The sequence below is a fragment of the Mobula birostris genome, chromosome 9, assembly GCF_030028105.1.
Source record: "Mobula birostris isolate sMobBir1 chromosome 9, sMobBir1.hap1, whole genome shotgun sequence".
NCBI lineage: Eukaryota > Metazoa > Chordata > Chondrichthyes > Myliobatiformes > Myliobatidae > Mobula > Mobula birostris.
The window spans coordinates 133,639,922-133,657,849 of record NC_092378.1 but is presented as its reverse complement, the minus strand read 5'-3'; the positions used below and the strand labels follow the sequence as shown (position 1 = coordinate 133,657,849).

The 17,928-nt window shown below is 37.1% G+C and overlaps 1 protein-coding gene across 3 annotated transcripts in view; it reads left to right on the top strand.

Moving 5' to 3' along the window:
• wdr90 (WD repeat domain 90) overlaps positions 1-17,928 on the top strand; it is a 102,924-nt gene that overhangs the window by 34,794 nt on the left and 50,202 nt on the right. For all 3 annotated transcript variants that reach the window (XM_072268872.1, XM_072268871.1, XM_072268873.1), the window contains 10 exons: positions 2,217-2,276; positions 2,838-2,906; positions 4,595-4,705; positions 5,603-5,748; positions 6,929-6,986; positions 7,942-8,060; positions 10,078-10,239; positions 13,689-13,819; positions 15,859-15,975; positions 17,022-17,257. In XM_072268872.1, coding sequence (XP_072124973.1) covers positions 2,217-2,276; positions 2,838-2,906; positions 4,595-4,705; positions 5,603-5,748; positions 6,929-6,986; positions 7,942-8,060; positions 10,078-10,239; positions 13,689-13,819; positions 15,859-15,975; positions 17,022-17,257 — 1,209 coding nt within the window. The remainder of the gene's footprint in view (positions 1-2,216; positions 2,277-2,837; positions 2,907-4,594; positions 4,706-5,602; positions 5,749-6,928; positions 6,987-7,941; positions 8,061-10,077; positions 10,240-13,688; positions 13,820-15,858; positions 15,976-17,021; positions 17,258-17,928) is intronic.

Sequence of the window (17,928 nt, the reverse complement as noted above, 5' to 3'; positions counted from 1 at the left end):
GTCTAAATTTATTACAATTATTGAACACATAATTAATTGCATAATTACTCACACCCTTCAAGTCTGCATTTAGTAGATGCACCTTTGGCAGCAACCACATCCTTGAGTTTCTGTGGATAGGTCTCTTATCAGCTTTGCACATCTGGACACTGCAATTTTTCTCCATTCTTCTTTACAAAACTGCTCAAGCTCTATCAGATTGCATGGAGATTGTGAGTAAACAATCCCTTTTCAAGTCCAGTCACAAATTCTGAATTGGATTGAGGCCTGGACTTTGACTTAGCCCTGAACGGACATTAACTTTGTTGTTTTTAAGCCATTCCTGTGTAGCTTTGGCTTTATGCTTGGGGTCATTGCCTTGCTGGAAAACAAATTTTCCCCCAATTCACAATTCTCTTGCAGATTACATCAGGTTTTCCTCCAGCATTTCTATATATTTTGCTGCATTTATTTTACCCTCTACACAAGCCTTCCAGGGCCTGCTGCAATCAAGCATCCCCACAGCATGGTACAACCACTGCCATGCTTCATGGTAGGGATGGTGTGTTTTTGATGATGTGCAGTGTTTGGCTTACACCAGACATAGTGTTGAGTCTGATGGCCAAAAAGCTTAATTTTGGTTTCATCAGACCCTAGAACCTTCTTCCAGCTGATTTCAGAGTCTCCCACATGCCTTTTGGCAAAATCTAGCTGAGATTTCATGTGAGTTTTTTTTTTTCAACAGTGGCTTTCTCTTTGCCACTCTCCCATAAAGCTGCAACTGGTGAAGCACCCAGGCAACAGTTGTTGTATGTGCAGCCTCTCCCATTTCAGCTACTGAAGCTTGCAACTCTTTCAGAGTTGTCATTGGTCTCTTGGTGGCCTCCCTCACTAGTCCCATTCTTGTATGGTCACTCAGATTTTAAGGACAGATTGCTCTAGGCAGATTTACAGCTGTGCCATATTCTTTCCATTTCTTGACAACGGCACTCTACGGGATATTTAGTGACTTGGAAATTATCTTGTATCCATCTCCTGACTTATGCTTTTCAATAACCTTTTCACTGAGTTGCTTGTCTTCATGGCATAATTTTTGCTTGGATACTGACTCACCAGCAGTTGGATGTTACAGATACAAGTATATTTTTACTACAATCAACTGAAACACCTTGGCTGCACACAGGTCTCCAAAATCAGATCTCCGTTTAAATAATTATGTGACTTCTAAAACAATTTGCTGCACTAGTGATCATTGGGTGTGTCGTATTAAAGGGGGTGAATACTTATGCAGTCAATTATTTTGTGTTTTATATTTTTAATAAATTTAAATCACTTTGTAGAGATCTGTTCTCCCTTTGACACTCTAGTTTTACTGTTGATCGGTGTCAAAAAAGCCAAATTAAATCTTCTATGATTCAATATTGTAGAACAATAAAATATAAAACTTCCGGGGGAGGGGGGTGAAAACTTTATATAGGCATTGTATCTTTTAATCTTTAGTCAGCAGGTGTGTGGCAGAGACCCGGTGGGCAGAATGGTGCCCGTCTATGTTGCAAGGAAATATGAGAAACAAATCTACAAAGAAACCTGGTCCACTTTCTCTATTATCAACGTTCACAGTCAATAATCTATAAAGAAAGGAAGAAAAACAACTTGCTAGAACTGTTTGCTTTGATAATTTACATTTCCAGTATCTGCAGTATTTTGTGCTTTGGAAGAAAGGACGATTGATGTCTCCTCCTAGCCCTTTGATACTTTACCAATTGCTAGGAGCTGCGTAGATCCTATTATTTGTATTCATTTATTTCTCTCCACTCTTCCTCCCTCCCACCCCATTGATGGGATTCCTTGGATTCTGTTCTGTAGCAACAGTGCCTTGATCAAGAATCGGGCATCTTGATATCATGGACAACGTTGAAATGTTACAAGTTTTCTTGTACAGCTCTGTAATAGTATAATTTTCTACAATGGGACTAGCAATCAATAGGCATGCTACAATGGTGCAATTAGTCTTCTCTATAGACAGGAAAAGTTACTTTAAGTGCAGTTTCTGCAAAGTCAAAAATGATAGGTTTCTTGTCAAGCACATCTTATCCCTGGGCTGTACTATTGATATTTGTAAAAAAAAATACTGATTGTGTACTAGTGCATTGCGCCATGAATTGCAGTACAAAAATATAAAGATCTCCAAACTAATTCTGTGTTATACAGTGCGAAGACCATTTTGTCTTTTTCAGGTACGCACTAAAGTCTCTACACCTACCAGACTTGCTAGTGAAAAATTCAAAAACCGTAAGGTAAATTGTTTGACTTGAACATTTTCTTCATCCAGATGTTCGACCTGTAGTAGTTTCCTGCACTTTAAAGGGTTTTTACAGGGCATGATAAAAATAGGAAATATTGTGTTCAGAATATCCTTAGAATTAATTGTTTAAGGTGAATAACCTGGTTGTTAGGAGAGGTTCTTTACACATTTATTTTTCTTTGAGCAATATTGGTTCACTAAATTTATAACTTGCTTTTGACTAATGGCACAATTCTTTAGCACTTCAAAATATAGCACCCTTTAATCACACTTTACCTATTTCAGTCGGTCCTTGCTTTTCCTTTATGCAATGTCTTTTATCACTAGCAAGATTGTATATGAATTAATGCTTGACATTTTCACAAGACTCCACTATTAATGACCTGCAACTTTTATTTAAATCGTCTTTTTATAAGTTCTCATTTTGGTGTTTGATATGAAGTAACCAAAATAAAAGCTAGAAAATCTTCTGTTTACATTACTTCTACATGCTTAACTGTTGGAAAGTTTGGATTTTATTGCAAAGGTTATAATTCTCAACCACTTTTTTCAGGGTTTGCAGCCAGACCCTATACTAAAGCTAAAGAGGATTATTGGATATGGAGGGTGCACAGTGAAATGCGTAAGTGTGTTCTGAATCCCAAATGGTACTTACAGTAGCTCTTCATCTTGTTACATGCCCTTTCACTTCAGATGTCAGGGGCCTCCCAGCTCAAGATTGAAAGATAAATTAGAGGTAGGATATCTTAAATTGGAAAAACAACAGCTCACAAGCAATTTTGCTGGTGGTGAAATCCGAAGTTTTAATTAATAGCATTTTGCTATTTAAGAGAAAAATCAAACAAAGAACACGTGCACATCTTCTTAGAGAACGTTTTGAAATTTCACTTTGATTCAATAATCTCATGACAGAAGATTTACAATACTTTTCCAATAACAGCTGTGCCACTTATTAGTAAATAGGAACTGTCCATTTTGAGGTGTGTATATTCTGTCAATGCAAACAATAGAGGTTGTTCATTTTAAGGTGCAGATTTGGAGAATAAAATCTTCAGGACATTCAGTCAAGGTTATGGAATACAGACATCTCCATTTGAGTCACTGTCAGATAGGCAAAAGAATACTATAAAGGAATACTGATTTTAAAATTACAATAATTATATATTGATTTTGTAATTACTTTCCATATTTTGAAATGCATGTCTAAGGTAAGATGGTTCTTTGATCTGCCATTGTAAATATAGATTAATTCAATTGTTACAAAAAATGTGCTTGCTATGATATTGAATATATACAACCACAAATATTTTGAATTCATTTCAAAACGATGAAGCAATTAAACTTACTTTGCAGTAATTCTCTAACCAAACATAATTTGGGTAGAGAATTAGCTTATCCCTGTGAGAGGTAAAATGATCTGCACTGATTCCAATTTAAATGTTAAAATTTATGGCACTTTGCACTCTGCTTTATTTGAAAGCTAGTAACTGTTAAATTTATTGTAGTATTGTAAGTCCTAATTTCTGTTGTTCTTCTACATATTGCATAATGTTTCAACAATTTGGCTATCACTCTTTTAGTTAAGTGATGAAACTATTTCTTTAATGGTTTGTAAAAAAAATTATGGAACCTTCCCAGCTATTCCAGAATCATTCAACCAAGTTACTGAATTAGCGATAATTAATATTCAGATATCTTTTCATTATTTTTCCTTTACCTTTTTAATCTTGTGCAATGTGAACAATGCTTATGCAAAAGTAGAGTGGCAATCTATCTTAAGAGCTCTGTTGTTTGCTCATTTGCTCTAAGAAATCGTGAAATGGTCTGGATTTCCCCTTTGTTCCACTCTAAAAATGAGGACGTTGATTTAAAGTGAGGGGAAATAGTTTTTTTTAAGGGCGTGAGAAGAGAAAGTGTTTTTAGAAAATGTGGTTGATATTCGGAATTTGGTGCCAGCAGAAGTGGTGAGGTCACAGTTGTTTTCTTTAACAGAGATCTAGGCACATAAATAGGCAGGACATAGAAGGATATGGACCTAGTATGGGATCAGTGTAGACAGTCAAAAAAGGTGATGGGCTAAAGGGTCTGTTTCTGTTCTGTACAATTCTATGACTATGACTAGATCTTGTTGTGATTACTGATTGACTAAAATGCTGAATGTGTAATTTTTCTTTTGCTTTTAATATATTGTTTTTCTTTTAGTGACCATAATTAACTGCAGCTTAGTTGACTATGGTTGTGCAGGAAATGCAAACCAAATCTTTTGCTAATACTTGTAGAATAGATCTTATAAAGTTCTTAAATTTTCAGGCTGCATGGACTAAGTCTGGATCAGCAGTGGCCTATCCTTGTCATGCCATTGTCGTGGTGATGGAAATTGATACTGGACAGCAAAGATTTTTCATTGGACACACAGATAAGGTAGTAGGGATACATTTATTGTTCTTGATACCTACTGTGTTATTTTAAGAAACATATATGCATTTCAAAATAAGGGACTGCTTGTCAAAACACGTTACTCACTGTATCCCAACATTTGTAGTCTGGATCAGCCAAGCACTGGATTATGAGATCAGCTAGGTGATTGATCCTGCCTCTGATGAGCTCCTTTGCATTTTATAACTTGCTATTTGATACATCATGAATGAGGATCCAGAGACTATTGAACAAATCAAACCGAGGTATCGACACTGGTATTGCTTAGTATAAGCATGTGATCCCAAGAATGAGAATGTTAATAGAATTAATGTTACAAGGGGTTATCATAGCATTATATGTTTACTGAGATGCAAGATTGACACCACTGCTGTGGCAGCAGCCTGTGCAGACCAGTGCTCTTTCCACTTTTTGCCAGAACCTTGTGGAAATTCCTGTCCTTTTCACTGTTGTGCAGAAACCTACATGACAACAGCTTTGGTGTCAGTAAGTTGGTAAAAAACTCTACCCACCCTACTACTTTACTGGAAATCTGAATGCTTAGAAATTGGCTTATTGCGCAAGTCCCTGTCAGTCTCTCACAATGACTCTTACTGTCTATGCCAGCCCGAGTGAATCCAAGGTATTAACTTTCATAGCGAGCCTTCCACACTGAGCTGTACAGGTTTTACATCAGATCTCTGATAAAGCACCATAGAGAGCAGAGGTTCATGTCAGGTTCTTGGTAGTCATATATGCTTGCGTAGATATCCTTCTTTAAAGTATAGGAAACTATGTTCCTGTGAGGGCTAAGAGTGCAATAATGAATTGGTGCTCTCTGAGGTAATGCCTTTTAAGTTTGCTGTTAAAATACTCTTTTCTTTTTTGTATGCCTTCTGCTAGGTATCTGCTTTGTCTTTTAATGGCAGCACAACACTGCTCGCATCTGCACAAACTGGAAATGTAAGTCTGATCAGAGTTTGGAATTTCAACCAAGGTAACTGCCTGGCAATGTTTAAAACCCACGTGCATTCAGTATCCTCCCTCAGGTAAGGGCATGGACCACGGTATTGCTTTTTTAACATTACTCCCTTGGTTATAACTAAGATGAACTGAGTAGTTAAAGGGACTTTCATTATTTCTTAGGTTTTACGTACTTAGTAGATCTTAATGGGGAAGGATTATGTACAGAAATAACATGTACCAACTGCCGTGGATTAATGATTAAATATCCAGTCAGAATATTTATTGTGTTAAATATATTGTACATCCTTATTTATTTTTGCATTTTATTAGAGTCACCATCATGCTTAATAAGAGATATTTAATTAACAGATGCTATAATGTATGGAGGCAGACATTCTAATGCTTTGTATTTTTTTTGCATTCCACTATATATTCATGGTATGTTGGAAACCATTTTAGATTAACTTTTTCTATATCTCTCCAACCATCATATTAATAGTATTTTCAAATTAGAAGGTTTATAAAGAAATAAATAATTATATTGCTGCCCTTGGTAACAGCATAGGAATGCAATAAATACCAAATTGCTATAATGGTACATTTACTACTGCGTGTTTATAATGGAATTACTTTGAACATACTTACTTATTAAATATTTACTGAGCTGTTTGAGTCACCTGTAAATTTAACGTCCCTTTATTCCACAAATATATTGTGACCAAAAGGAAAGACTATAATTTCCTTTCATATTCTGGATGTTTCACATTGTGTAAAATTCCTTATAAGCCATGCAAAACTGTTTTTCTAGTACATTTGTAGTTTTGTTATGTTTGTGACCCTAAAAACAATATTGAAGGTGAACAACAGGAATTCTGCAGATGCTGGAAATTCAAGCAACACACATCAAAGTTGCTGGTGAACTTTGGCCTGAGATCTCGGCCTGAAACATCGACTGTACCTCTTCCTAGAGATGCTGCCTGGCCTGCTGCGTTCACCAGCAACTTTGATGAATATTGAAGGTGATGTCATTTTTAAAAGAATGCAACCGTGAAATGCCTTTGTACACAAAGGATACATTTATTGACACTCTGAAGTGCCTTCCCAAACAATTTTGCATTTTTAATGTGAGTTTCGAATGTTTGTTGCTTGAGCCAAATTAATTTAAATTATAATTCTTGTAATGTTAGAACAATTAAAGGAAATATTTTGCACCTTTAATGATTTTCTCAGATGTCAGAAAAGTAAAATTTCTTTTCCTTTTAGTTTTTCATTCAGCGGGGGAGTGCTATGCGGCGTAGGAAAAGATGGTCATGGTAAAACAGTAAGTACTTCCAAAGTTTGTAGTTGACACCTTCCACCATGTCAATATACAAATAAATCTAGATCATTAATTGCAACTTTATGCAGTACTCAAGAGTATCTAGCCCTAAATAAATAAATACTAAACAATAACATTTACAAAACCAGGTATAATGAGAAAATCATTTGGGGCAAATGAAGGACCGTAAATCCAATACCTGAAACTTTAAGAGATGCCAGTAATGACCATATTACTACATATAATTAATGCAATGCTTATAAGCAGTCTTGCTACAATATTCTGTTAAATTTATTTGGCAATTAAACTTTTTTTTAAAAAGTTTAAAAAATCTTTAGTTACAGCTGTTAAAAATTGTAATCCTGCTTTTAAATTTCACTGGAATGCTTATTTGTAAAACAAATGATAGCATTAAGTTGCAACTGTTACTGAAGTAAAACTGAAAGAGTAGTCAGTACTCGTGAGTCTAGTCACTTTTATCAATCATTTGCAGTTATCATTCATTGCTTAAATAGAGATATTTAAGCAGTTTGAAGAACTAATACATTCAAATAAGGTTGTACATAATCCTTGAATAGATTTTACTTTTTTTGGCAAGAGATTTCCTTATTTCACAAGCCTTATCCAGATTTTAAGACCTGGGTTAAGAATCGTACTATGAGAATACATGAGAGACTTGAAATTTGACCAGAGTAAACCCGGGCTAAGAAAGGGTATATTAAAAATATTAAATGTCAGATCATGAACTTAAATCAACATATCCAAATGATCCAGTCTTAAAAGAAAAGCTATCAAAGCAGTCCTAGACTTAAGCAACAGGAAAAAAAACATAGTATAAACTGGACTGAAAGTTTAAACTGCCAATGGAAGCAATTATGCTTTGTTTTCAAGAGAGTCAAAATAGAAATGAGCATTTGAAGTTGTCCTCAAAATTATAAGAAAGGTATTTTTTTCATAGATGGTCGTGGTTTGGAACACGTCAAAGGTAAATCGGGATGGTGAAGTGCTAGTGATGGCAAAAGCTCATACTGAAGTTGATATTCAGGTGATGAAAATAGCTGATTTTGATGACACCAGGTAAATATATCAATGTTTTTTTCTTGTGGGATGATTTATTCATTTTCTTTTCCTATAATATGTTTTTCTTTCTTTCCCATAATATAATATCGACATGTTTCCTTACATTTCTCCTGAGGATGATAATGCAAATTGTTTTTGATGCTTTATAATTTAATTCCATTTTGGAGTAGAAGTTGGGTTGTGTATATGAAAGAGCAAACGTGACATACTTTGGAGAATATTTGGACTTTTTGTTTATAGATCGTATATGCAGCTCAAGAAAATGCTGTTTCAGCCTTACAGTATTTGTCTAATTGCTTTACTGTAGGATCACTCAGAAACGCCTGCACAGTAAACTGGTCCATATCCACACTGAGAGGCTTACACCCAAACAGCAGTGAGTTCAAATACAATGAGTGACACCAACCAAGCCAGACAGCACAGTTTACAAGCATCCTCTGGTCCCTGTCTGTCTAACCAACAAATGCTAACTAAATCCTAGCTGCTCTTCAAGGAACACACATAAAAGTTGCTGGTGAACGCAGCAGGCCAGGCAGCATCTCTAGGAAGGGGTACAGTCAACGTTTCGGGCCGAGACCCTTCGTCAGATTCCAGCATCTGCAGATTTCCTCATGTTTGTGCTCTTTAAGGGCTTGCCAGGCTTGGGGCAGCTTTAAATGCTCAACTCTGAGACAAAATGTCTGATAGCGTACCCCCACCTGTGATAAACTCCCCACCCAGGATTACCCTCCAAAACAAAAACTGGAAAATAACAAAGCAAAATAACAAACTAGTGTTCCACCGGAAGGACTGAACACACGCCAGCTGGAACACACTAACTTAATCGGAGAGCACTCGATATCATGATGATCACTCATAAAAGGGGAAAAAAAGCTTCAACTCATTCTTTACAAAAGAAACCAACTCCAACAGAAGTATCCCAGACAAGTACCCAGTTCATGTTACCTTCCCTTGTTGGCTCTTGTCTAGGGGTGATGGGGAAGCAACATAAAAACAAGTGCACCCTCAGTGTGGTACATTGTTTGTGACGGGAGAAGGACAAGGCATAAACAGTAGGTCCTATTTACAGTATTTACACATGTTCACCAAATCCAAGGGAATAATCTAAAAGCCAAAATCCACAATATGAAAATGCAGGTCAGAACACGAAGACTACAAGTTTGTTCATATGGAAACTAGCGCAATACTTTAGCGACTCTGTCTCCCTTTCTTCCCAGATGCCGGCTCTTTTTAAAATTGTGCTCTCCAAATTCTGGTCGGAGCAGTCCTGACAAGGGAGCAGGACCAGTAGCACTCTGTGGAGATTTACAGTAGCATGGCACACCTGAAACAAGGACATCTGGACAGAGGGAGAACATATAACAAAAACACAGACGTGCAGTGCGCACGAATGTAACACAACCCAAAAAAAATCCTGATGTTTTCTTCCATTCCATCTTTCGTCTCAATTTTGTGCGTTATCTTTGCTATCTTTTTGTGTGCCATCTAATTTCCTCTTAAAAGTGCTTCCTGTGCCATTGATTTGCAGAGTGTAAGTTCTCTGAGTAAAGAAAAATCTTTATTTCCCAGCTTATTACCATTTACAGCTTCCAAATTTTAAATTTCTTTAATTGGAATCGTTTGCTATACATCCATATTATTGAAGCCATTCATAATCGAAGGAAAGTTGTCAGGTTTCCAACTGGTTTCTCTTTCAAAAGATGCAATCTTTAATATATTTCAGTCTTTCACAATGGTTATAACCTTTCAGTTCTTTCTTTGCATACACTTTGTTACTTCTATGTAGTAGTATTGAGACTAACAGAGCAGTATGTACGGACTGCAAATAGAAGTTTAGCACAACTAGTTAAGGATTCTATGCTGTATTTTAATTGTCTTGCTCACCTGTAATGTTGCTTTTAACTATTTGTTTTTGATACCTTTGTTCTTTTAATCCACATTTTCTAGTGTGTAGATTGTTGACAATTGATTATTGTCTGCCTGTGTAGTGATTGCTTAACTTATCGTTTAACAGGATGGTGTCATGTGGAAGAGATAATATCCGCTTGTGGCGAGTTCGAAGTGGGGCACTGCGGTCTTGCCCAGTTAACCTGGGTGAATATCATTGTTTGGCATTCACAGATGTAGCATTTGAAGAGAGACACCTGGCTGATAAGGACCCTGTGGATAGAACGCTGTAAGAGCAAAACAAATATAGAAGCGTGTGCACATCTGTACACCATGATCTAACCTAACCTATGCAGGACTTGCACATGATTTATTCGGGCCTCCCAATTTATATTGCATATTATATAGTATGTATAATTTAGACCTTTACTTTTTACAGAGCCTTTCACAACTTCGGGAAGTCCGAAAGTAATAGAAAGCTAGTGAAGTATTTTAAAAGTGTAGTCAGTTATGTAATGTAGAAAGTTATTTATGCAAGCACAAGAATGACTGTAAGATAGTTATATGGCTAAAAGTTGAGCTGCAGCTGCTATGAAGAGCTTTCTTGTTGATTTCAAGCAATGGATGGCAATGCTTTTTGCTACTTCTGGAAACGTTAAACAAGCTTATGAGTTGTTATTTCTGAATTTACAAGTTAAGCTCACATAATAATCCATTGGGAAAGATTAATCATTGAAATGGAATGTAAGTATAGGTTGCCTAGAAATCGTAATTTTTCAGTATGGCATACGTTTTGGATTGGAAATAATGGGTAATTGTTTTTATTGCCTGCAAGAGCTTGCCATCTGGCTCCTATGACAGGTTCTTCTGTGACAATGCCATTAATCAATGTACTTGGATCACTTTAATACTAGAGGAAAATAACAATATTTGGCTAAGCTGTGCACCTACAGTTAGAATTATTAAGGTCATAACATATTTATGGGGACTGTCTTGTCTCCCTTTCTCTTCACCATTTACACCTCGGACTTCAACTACTGCACAGAGTCTTATCATCTTCAGAAGTTTTCTGATGACTCTGCCATAGTTGGATGCATCAGCTGAGTACAGGGCTACAGTAGGAAACTTTGTCACATGGTGTGAGCAGAATTATCTGCAGCTTAATGTGAAAAAGACTAAGGAGCTGGTGGTAGACCTGCAGAGAGCTAAGGTACCGGTGACCCCTGTTTCCATCCAGGGGGTCAGTGTGGACATGGTGGAGGATTACAAATACCTGGGGATACGAATTGACAATAAACTGGACTAGTCAAAGAACACTGGGGCTGTCTACAAGAAGGGTCAGAGCTGTCTCTATTTCCTGAGGAGACTGAGGTCCTTTAATATCTGCCAGACGATGCTGAGGATGTTCTACGAGTCTGTGGTGGCCAGTGCGATCATGTTTGCTGTTGTGTGCTGGGGCAGCAGGCTGAGGGTGCAGACACCAACAGATTCAACAAACTCATTCGTAAGGCCAGTGATATTGTGGGGATGGAACTGGACTCTCTGACGGTGGTGTCTGAAAAGAGGATGCTGTCCAAGTTGCATGCCATCTTGGACAATATCTCCCATCCACTACATAATGTACTGGTTGGGCACAAGAGTACATTCAGCCAGAGACTCATTCCACTGAGATGCAACACTGAGCATCATAGGAAGTCATTCCTGCCTGTGGCCATCAAACTTTACAACTCCTCCCTTGGAGGATCAGACACCCTGAGCCAATAGGCTGGTCCTGGGCATAATTTACATATTACTATTTAATTATTTATGGTTTTATTACTATTTAATTATTTATGGAGCAACTGTAATGAAAGCCAATTTCCCTTGGGATCAATAAAGTATGACTATTTAAAACACCATGTTTCCTAATGTCTCCACTTAACTTTTAAAAAAAAACACATTTAGTGCAGTCAGGCAATTAAAAATGTAATTAATCAAACAGTTGCATGAATTCTCACAGTAAATGGAGATAGGTTCTCACATTTTCAGTCATACAGCATGGAAACAAACCGTTCTTTGCTGCTCATCAAACATCCATTTACATTAACCATTTTTCATTCTTTCCATCATTCCCATCAACTAACCCACCCTCACCCCACCTGCCCCCTCCAGATTATACTACTCAGCTACATACTTGAGGCATCTAGGGAAAGCTCATGTGGTCAGAGGAAGAACATGCAGACTCCACACAGACAATACCAAAGTCACAGAGAATTCATTTGTAAGAACAGTTCAAAGTCAATTTATTATTAAAATACATTTATACCACCATATATTACTTTAATATTCATTTTCTTGTGGGCATTCACAATAAAAAAAAAAGAAGCACAATAGAATCCATGAAAAATTGCACACATTAAAGATGGACAACCAATGTTCAAAAGATAACTAATGTTGCAAATACAAAGAGAGAACAAAAAAAATGAAATAATAATAATAGATAAATAAGCAATAAATCAAGAAACATGAGATGATGAGGCCTTGAAAGTGAGTCCATTGGTTGTGTGAACATTTTGGTGGTGGGGCAAGTAAAGTTGAGTGAAGTTATTCCCCCCCGGTTCAGGAGTCTGATGGTTGAGGGAAATAACTGTGTCCGAACCTGGTGGTGTGGCACCTGAGGCTCCTGTACCTCCTTCCTGATGGTAGCAGCAAAAAGGGAGCATCGCCTGGATGGGTGGGGATCCTTGAAGATGGATGTTGCTTTCCTGCGACATGCTCCATATAAATGTGCTCAGTGGTGGTGAGGGCCTTACCCACAATGGACTGGATTATATCCACTTCTTTTTGAAGGCTTTTCCATTCAAAAGGTGTTTCCATAACAGGCCGTGATGCAGCAGTCAGTATACTCTCCACCGCAGATCTATAGAAGTTTGTCAAAGGTTTAGATGACATGCCGAATCTTCACAAATTTCTAAGAAAGTGGAGACACTGTCGTGCTTTCTTTGTAATGGTACAGTACTTGCATGCTAGACCCAAGGCAAATCCTCTGGAAATTATAACACTAAGTAATTTAAAGTTGCTAACCCTCTGCACCTCTGATCTTTTGTGGAGGACTGGCTCATGGACCTCCCGTTTCCCCCTGTAGTAGAAAAAATTACCAAGTTCTGTAACAGAATTGCCAAGGAGAATTAATGAGACAATTATTTGCTTTCTTTTCTCCAAGGATACTCTGATAGTTATCTCAATTGTCTGTGTTACTAAGATATTGTTGTACTTGGTGGTCCTAGTAGGGATGCCAGTGCTCTTAGCTTCAGATTCAACAATGGAAACTTTATGCTCTGTGATTAAATACTGTAATGTAGACTTGAAGCACAAAATCTAAGCAGAGGCTCCAGTATACTGCTGAGGATTAGATGTTTTATTGTGACCTTGCCTCCTCTCCTGTTTTGTTTAAAGATCCATTCTGAAGTAGAGTCAGTGTACTAATCTCTGCTCTAGGCAATATTTATCCTTCAACTGCCACCACTAAAATATACTATCAATATCATTGTTCATGATTGTGTATTTGCTATATGCAAAATTGGCTGCTGTATTTCCTATGTTCCATCAATAATTCTACTCCAGAAGTACAGTGTTTGCTTTAATGCTGAAGAATGGCTTCAAGTTACACAAATCCGGGTCTTCTTTTAATCAAATTTCGATTGATGTGATGACCAATTTGAATACATTCTATTTATTTTCATTTCTGTACAATTTCAGTTTTGCCTGCAGTAAAAGTGGACACATCCTTGAAATCGATTATAAAAATGTTGTTATTAAGAAAGCACGTCGTTTGTTTCCCTCACAGCAGAACCACTCGCACCAGTCGGAAACAGTGACACTGAATACAGGTATGAAGCTACATTTCCATACGAAGTCAATAACTTGCCTACTGTAATATGTACTGAAAATGCAATTAAGTGGAACTTTGTAGACTATAGTGAATTTGATTAAAATATTATACTAGTATTAGACTAGTAGTTTCATGGTTCATGACGTGGAGCAATAGGAACAGTACAGCGTAGGAACAGGTCTTTTGGCTCACAGTGTCGTGCCAACTAATTGCATTAGTGCTCAAGTGCCTAACTAAATTAATCCCTCTTGCTTACACAATATTCATGTCCTTCCATTTTCTGAACATTCATGTGCCTATCCAAGAGCATCTTGAACACCTCTGTTGTATTGCGTCTTCCACCATCCCTGGCAGCACATTTTTCAGGACCACTCTGTGCAAAGCCATCATGCTCTGTCTATCTCCTTTTGAATTCTTTCTCTTCCCCCCCCCCCCCACCTTAAATGCATGCTTTCTTGTTTTAGACATTTCCATTCTGGGAAAAGGTACCATCTCTCTGTGCCATCTATGCTCTCATAATCTTAGTAACCTGTATCAGGTCTCTCCTCAGCCTCTGCCGCTTCAGAGAAAACTATCCATGTTTGTCCAATTTCTCCTTCTAGCACATGTTCTCTAATCCAGGCAGCATTCTGGTAAACCTCTTCTGCACCCTCTCCAAAGCCTCAACATTCTTTCTATAAAGGTGCAAAGAGAACTGAATGCAGCCTAACTAGATTTTGTAAAGCTGCAACATACCTTCCCACCTCTTGAACTCAATTCCTCAAGTGATAAATGCAAGGCTGCAATAATGATGTAATTTACCATCCTATAAACCTACGTAGCCATTTTCAGGGAGCTTTGGACTTGGACCCCAAGATCCCTCTGCATATCAACACTGTTAAGGGTCTTGCAATTAACATTGTACTGTCTCTTTACCTTTGATCTCCCAAAGTGCAACACATCACACTTGACTGGGTTAACCTTCATCTTCTATATCTTTGTCCATATCTGTAATCAATCTACTATACGTACCGCTGTATCTGCAACACCTCCGATTCTTATCATCTGCAATCTTCTAACCAACCCATCTACATATTAATCCAGGGCATTTATATACATCACAAACAGCAAAGGTCTCCATATGGTCCCTGTAGAACACTACTAGTCACAGACCAGCCAGAAAAAGTTCCTGTGTCTTCTATAGCAAACCAATTTTTAATACAAATTGCCAATTCACCAATCTTCTGGATGAGTCTCCCATGAGGGACCTTATCAAATGCCTTACTAAAATCCATGTAGACTGCATCCACAGGTTTTCCTTTATCATTCACCTCTGTTGCTTCCTCGGAAAACTCAATCAAGTTAAGACATGATCTGCCCTGCACAAAGCCATGCTGACTGTTCCTAATTAGTCCATGATTTTCCAATTGCTCACAAACCTTATCCCTAAGAACCCTTTCTCTAAACTTTCCCACCATTGACATGAGACTCACCAGTCTACGGTTTCAGGATTATCCCTAATCCCCTTCTTGAATTAATGTGTATTATTAGCATAAATTTACCTTTTCTTAATTTCCTGATGCATTGAAAAAGTAGTTGTAGTTCATTATGAAATACAGAAGGTGGCGCTGTACTGCATTTGTGCTTTAACTGAAATTGGGCATTGTCAGGCTAATATAGTAAAGATCTTGTCAATTCATCTTTGATGCAATTTATAATCTTAAAGCAAGGTTTTTTGAATGTAAACCACCAGGAAGTTAAACGGAACTTTTAACGAAAAGTCTTGGTCCAAACGTCAACCGTTTATTTCACTCCTTAGATGCTGCCTGATCTACTGAGTTCCGCTAGCATTTTGTGTATGTTGCAGTTGTCAAACAAATAACATTTATTCCATTGCTGCCTGAATATTTGTGATAGCAATGGGCAGGGAATAGTTCAGTAGTGCAATGAAGTTATGCAGCAGCTTAACTTATGTGGGTATATGAATATCTGAACTTACATCAGTGTTTCTTCTATATCTAAACACCTAATATTAAATCATTTTCTTTTAAATTTTAGGTGCTGGGATTGCCATCAATAGTATCAGTATTTCTGCTGCTTTCTGTGCCACAGGATCTGAAGATGGTTACTTGCGTATTTGGCCCTTAGATTTCTCCACTGTCTTTCTTGAAGCAGGTGACTATTTTAATAGCAATTTCTACTTCATCAAAATATTTATTTTATTTAGTTTTGTTCAAATTGTTAAAACTTCAGATAGATTTGTAAAATAGAGTTACTGCCTTCACTTTGTATACATCATCCCAAAGTCAGAATAGAAAACCCATTTAATTCCCTCCTTTTGCTAGGCCTTCTGTAAGCCAGTTTTTAAGTTTGCCCAAGTTAAATTAATACATGCAATTACAGTTACACCGAATAAATTTTTTCATCTTGGTGATGCAAATGTCCATGTAGATGAAGAACAATTTCTGAAATAGGAAATGAGTTTTTTCATGGTGTTATGTACCTTGAGGACTATTTGCATTTGTTGTTCATAAGATGATTCCAGAAAGATTAACAACCATCAATGGGGCTTTCTGCTTTTTGTGAATGACTATGCAGTGATCTGCTAAAAGTGCTTGCACCTGTTACATAGAATCCTATTGCTTAATAGGCCACTTAAAAGGGGTTCCTAAGACATATCTTCATTTTGTAAAATCTAATGACAAAGTAATATCTGATTGAACAAATGAAAATTACATAGGTTCTTGGTCCAAAGTATACTTGCTGTTATTGGAGGTTCAAAGTATCTCTACAAATTCGTAGCTCATTGATAAAATTTTGAAGTTCATTGTTAAAACATAGGCTACTAAATCTGTCATTGAGTTATATAGGAGTTGGAAATCTTTACATTCAGCTTTAAAGAATATTGCAGGACTCTTTCAGCTGAACTACAGGCATAGCATGAGCATGTTTCCTCTCCAGCAGGCAATTATTAAATTTAGTGATGTAGATTTCTCAAATGTATTATATGGACATGCTAGGCACTCATTTGAACAAAAGAATAGCTGGTACAAAAACAGGTTTCTAACATATTTTGTTGATGGATTATTGGTAGTAGAATGGTCTTATTCTGTTATGAAGTATGTGTTTTTAAAAATATTTTGTAGGAATTGCAGCATAATGCAAGTTAGTAAATATGTGGCTGACCGTTCAGAATTACTAATCCTTGTATCTATATTTAGAACATGAAGGTAGTGTCAGCTTTGTAACCATTGACCCCAAAGGGTTGAAAGTGCTCGCAGCAACTACTACAGGTAACCTTGGATATCTGGATATATCCAGCAGAGGCTACACTACACTAATGAGATCACATATGAATAAAATTCTGGCTTTCTCAGTGGATGGAATAAGGAGACATCTTGTTACTGTATCCGAAGACTGCACTATCCGAGTGTGGGACTTGGATTCTATGCAACAGGTGTGTATTCCTCACCAGAAATTATAAGGCTTTGAATCTGTCCACGTGTGTATTTGGAAGCTTCATTATTAACATAAAAACGTCTTTTTCTAAAGTGATAATTTTAATTTAATATCTTATGTTTTTAAACCAATGGAAGTCTTGATCATTGTTGCATATCTGTTTAATATGTGTATGGTTAGAGAAATACTGTAACTGCTTGGTACATTGCTTCATGACTGGCTCTCTGAGAAACGTTTCTCTGTGTGAGATGCTGTTTGAATGGTGACTGCAATGCCATTGATTGTCAAATGTTGATGGTTAGATCATCTCTTGTTGGAGATGGTCACTGCCTGGCACTTGGGTGGCATGAATGTTACTTGCCATTTACTAGCCTACAAGCATGTGCTGTGTGCTGGAATAGATTTCTTCATTTGTTGAGTAATTGTAAATAGACTGAACACTGTGCAGTTATCAGCAAGTGTTCTTATTTCTGGCCTTATGAAAGGAAGGATACTGATGAAATAATGGCAGATGATTGGACTGAGGAAATCCTGCAGTGATTACATAGGGTTGAAATGATTGATTTCCTAAAAGGCTCAATCATCTTCCTTTGGTTCAGATACATCTCCCAGCCACTTAAATGCTCTCCATTGGATGCTTATTGACTTCAATTTTAGCAGGGCATCTTG